This window comes from Pelodiscus sinensis, chromosome 30, assembly GCF_049634645.1.
Source record: "Pelodiscus sinensis isolate JC-2024 chromosome 30, ASM4963464v1, whole genome shotgun sequence".
NCBI classification, from domain to species: Eukaryota; Metazoa; Chordata; order Testudines; family Trionychidae; genus Pelodiscus; species Pelodiscus sinensis.
In genome coordinates, this window is record NC_134740.1 from 10,837,066 (window position 1) to 10,841,424 (window position 4,359).

Below are 4,359 nucleotides of genomic sequence, written 5' to 3' on the forward strand. Positions count from 1 at the left end.
CCACCCCTGGTCTAGGTTCTAGGATGGTGTGGCATCCCCCATGGTATAATCTGGACAGATGGATAGCTGTGTCCCCTCAATTCTTGAAAATGGGGTGTCTTTTACATTACTTTGCTGGGAGACCAACCACCCCTGGTCTGACCAAGCCTCCAACATGTAAATCAGTGGTCCCCAACACGGTGCCTTCAAGTGCCATGGTGCCCGCGGGGGCATTTGTGTGTGCCTGCCAAGTGCTCGGAGCTGGCCTGGTCCCGGGCACGTGGCGCGTGCATGGCACACAGTGAGCGCCGGCCCCGGGAGAGGCATGAATTGGCCACCCATGCTCTGGGCGCGCAGCGCAAGGGGGGGGCACTGGCCCCGGGCACGCGGCGCATGGGGGGGCTCTGCCCCCAGGTATGCGGTTATGAGGGGGGCCACCCCCGGGTGCACAAGTGTCCCCACCCTCTGGCGCCTGGCAGGCAAACAGCCATGCCCCCTGGCGCCCGGTAGCCTCAAATGGTTGGGGACCACTGATGTAAATCATCCCAACTCTACAGAATGAGCATTATAGTCAGTTGTGAATTATACACAAGGCAACACCAGCAAACTCTATGTCCCTGACTTTTCCGGTCATCTGAAGAAGTGGGCTGTGCCCATGGAAGCTCATGAGACTATCTACATGTTTTGTTTGTCTATAAAGTGCTACCAGACAACTGGAGAAAGTCACTGGTTGCTTTTCCACTGAATCTCTTTGACTAAAGCATTGTCCAGTCTTCATTTGGAGACATCAAGAAATCCACCATTTCCTTTGGAGGTGCAATCCCTACACACTCATCTGATGCAGTGGACGACGTGGGGTTTTGCCCACGAAAGCTGATGCCTAAATCAATCTGTTAGTCTCCAAGGCAACACAGGACTTCTCATTGTTTTTGCAGACACAGACAAACACTCCTCTGTCAGGTGTGATGGCTATTGTAATCTCCAGCAATCGGTGTTACATCTGTGTTGTCACAACTCAAGTGTCCTTTACTCTTTGTGCCCTTCAGACGTTTAAGTTTAATGACTTTCCTCATTCTGGAAGGATAAGAGGAACATCTGGGCAACATGAATTCACATAGTTTGGAGAACATTCAATAAAGATGGTAAGCAGAAGAGTTTTCTTTCCCTTTGAGGCTAGACGTTCTACACTCACCAGTTATCCCTCTAGGGATTAAGAATCTGATTCTCTTGACTATGACTCTGGTTTCCTGCACATTAATTCAAAACTCCATCTGTGGAGATGTCCTGGGAGATTTCACCTTTTTGCGTGAAGGATAAATAACGAGACACCAGAGACAGCCACTTTTATACACGGCACCGTGTGCTCCACACAGGCAGTTGAAGTGAGCCCTCCAGACTACAAGCTTCTTGTTGAAAGACATTCAACACATGGGGAGGCTGTGTTAGAAGATGGACAGTTGAACCTGATTCTGGGCCCAGAAAATGCCGAACAAAGTGGTCCCATCCAAGGATTCCAGCTTGAAATAGCCCCATGTTAGAGGTGAATCAACCTTCCTGCCGCATCACAGAATTGCCGATGGACAAGAGAGTGAGGCTGATTTTACACTACCGCTGTACTTTGCATTTCCAGTGGGCATCTGCCTCACTGGGTTGTGGAGATGCTAAGGCTATTTTTGCTGTGTGGGCTAAGCTTTTTCTCACCTCATCACTGAGCATTCTGCTCCTGTAGGCAGGTTTGGGAAGAGGCGTATTTTGGAACTGTCGGAATGGTTAGATGAGACCCAATCACTGATTTAACCAAAGCTGTAGCAACTTCAGAGGTAGGTGCTCAGAACAGCTTTCTCCCAACCCACCCAATTCCTTAGCCACTCTCCTAGGCCTTGACTTACGACCCTTTTCAAACCTCTCCCTTTGATCCTGGGTTTGTTTCTGAATTCGCAGTCATGTGACACTGGCCACTCTGGTTTGCTGTGTCGTTGCTTGGTCCTCTTACATAATGGTTTGGTGAGCAGGGAGTGCATTCTGCAGATCCGTGCTGTACGGGGTGTGGCCAGACAGAATGCCCTTGCCAGAAACATAAGGGGTGGGCTTTTCCAATATTTTAATGTTCTAAAACACGACCGATTCTTGCGGATCCATAAAGCTGACCAACTTCTTTCTAAAAGCGAACACAAACACAAAATAAAAGATAGTTGTTGTGCATTGCACACAGCATCCAGGGAGTTCTTTGCACTGCTATAAACTGTATTCCCGTAGCATATAAATGCCTCACCCGATATTACATGTCATCAGTTCTGTGTTTATATAGAATGACTGTTTCTTTAAGCTGCTGGTCAAAAAGATCAATAATCTGTCATAGAAATTGAGTTGTCTGTCAATTACCAGTTTAGGTTGCCTTTCCCATCTGACCCTTCATCTAGCAATCATCAGGAAAAGCCCAATGTGGATAATGGTCTGTGTTGCTCTTCGGGGAAGGGGGAGGTGATCTCCACTCTGTGCCGTGGCTGGGGGAGACCTGGAGATCTGGCCCAGCAGGACCGGGTGGTGAGAAGCCCCAGAGAGCCAAGGTGCGAGTATCCACTGGTTTGCCAGCTCTCCAAGAAGCACCCCCTAAAGGGTCATCTGTGACCGCCCCCCATCACAGATGTATTAATCTTTCCATAAGTTTTCCATGTTCTCTTCCAGGGTATGTTGGGTCTTGTCTAGTTCCTACCCATGGATGCCGACTGGAGCAATACAACAGCCATACAATTCATTCTCCTGGGATTCGGGAGTCTGTCGGAACTGAAAATTCTTCTCTTCCTGCTCTTCTCAGTGATCTACATTGTGACCATGGCTGGGAACACCCTCATCATAGTGCTGGTTGTAATCGATCGGCGCCTTCACACCCCTATGTACTACTTCCTGGGGAACCTGTCCTGCCTGGAGATCTGCTACAGCTCGACCATCCTGCCCCGGCTGCTGGCCGGGCTCCTGACGGGGGACAGAAGCATCTCCTTCAGAGGCTGCATGGTGCAATTTTACAGTTTTGGAGCCCTTGTCACTACGGAGTGTTTTCTCTTATCTGTGATGTCCTACGATCGGTACTTAGCGATATGCCAATCCCTGCACTACGCAGCCCGCATGAACGGACGATTCTGCACCCAGCTGGTGGCCGGGTCTTGGATCAATGGCTTTTTGGCTATTAGCATGACCACCTCTTTAATGTCACAATTGACTTTCTGTAGCTCCGGGAACATTGACCACTTCTTCTGTGATTTCGCCCCCATGGTAAAACTCTCCTGCAGCGACACCCGCCTGATAGAATTTTGGGTGGCTTTCCTGTCAGCTGTTTGCTCCCTGCCTCCATTTCTACTCACTGTAACGTCCTACGTGTGTATCATCAGCACCATCCTGAGAATCCCTTCCAGCACGGGGAGGCAAAAGGCCTTTTCCACCTGCTCCTCCCACCTCACTGTGGTGACCGTTTTCTATGGGACCCTGATCGTTGTTTATCTTCTGCCCAAAACAATGCTACTCCGAGACCTGAACAAAGTGTTCTCTCTCTTCTACACAGTCCTGACACCTCTGGTCAACCCCCTCGTCTACAGCCTGAGAAACACAGAGGTCAAAAAGGCCCTAAGAAAAGCAATCAGTAAATGCATGGATTTCACAGCGATTTAGAGAATACAAGAGTTAGCTGTCAGTTGAATACACGGAGCAGATTGACGGGAATGCAGGAGACTGATTTTTGTTTTGGTCATTTCCTGTGGCAATGAATAATGGAGTTGCTCACCCATTATTCATTGGGAGAGAGAGAGAATCCAGATTTCTCCAGGGTCGTAATCATTGTGTATGAGCCCAACACTGCTGAAATTAATGGCAAAACCCCCATGGACATCAATTGAGCAGGGTTTCAATAACATGGCATTCAAATGCAATGTATCCATGGTAGCTGCTTTGCACAGTACTTAGCATCTATCTATCTATCTATCTATCTATCTATCTATCTATCTATCTATCTATCTATCTATCTATCTATCCCCCCACACCCCCTCTATCTATCTATCTATCTATCTATCTATCTATCTATCTATCTATCTATCTATCTATCTATCTATCTATCTATCTATCTATCCCCACACACACCCCTATCTATCTATCTATCTATCTATCTATCTATCTATCTATCTATCTATCTATCTATCTATCTATCTATCCCCACACACCCCCTCTATCTATCTATCTATCTATCTATCTATCTATCTATCTATCTATCTATCTATCTATCTATCTATCTATCCTCTTCAACGCACTTGTTGATTTAGACCTACACACACAACCTGATACACACCCAAAAAAGATTTCTATTGAACACAAGAGATATCTGCCATCAGTCAA

At 47.5% G+C, this 4,359-nt stretch overlaps 1 protein-coding gene across 1 annotated transcript; it reads left to right on the forward strand.

Annotated features, from left to right (window-relative positions):
* Positions 1 to 2,694: 2,694 nt before the first annotated feature.
* LOC102448664 (olfactory receptor 11A1-like) lies at positions 2,695 to 3,642 on the forward strand. Its single transcript, XM_006129561.2, has one exon. It carries the CDS (start codon positions 2,695 to 2,697, stop codon positions 3,640 to 3,642), a length of 948 nt encoding a protein of 315 aa, XP_006129623.2.
* The last annotated feature ends 717 nt before the right edge of the window (positions 3,643 to 4,359 follow it).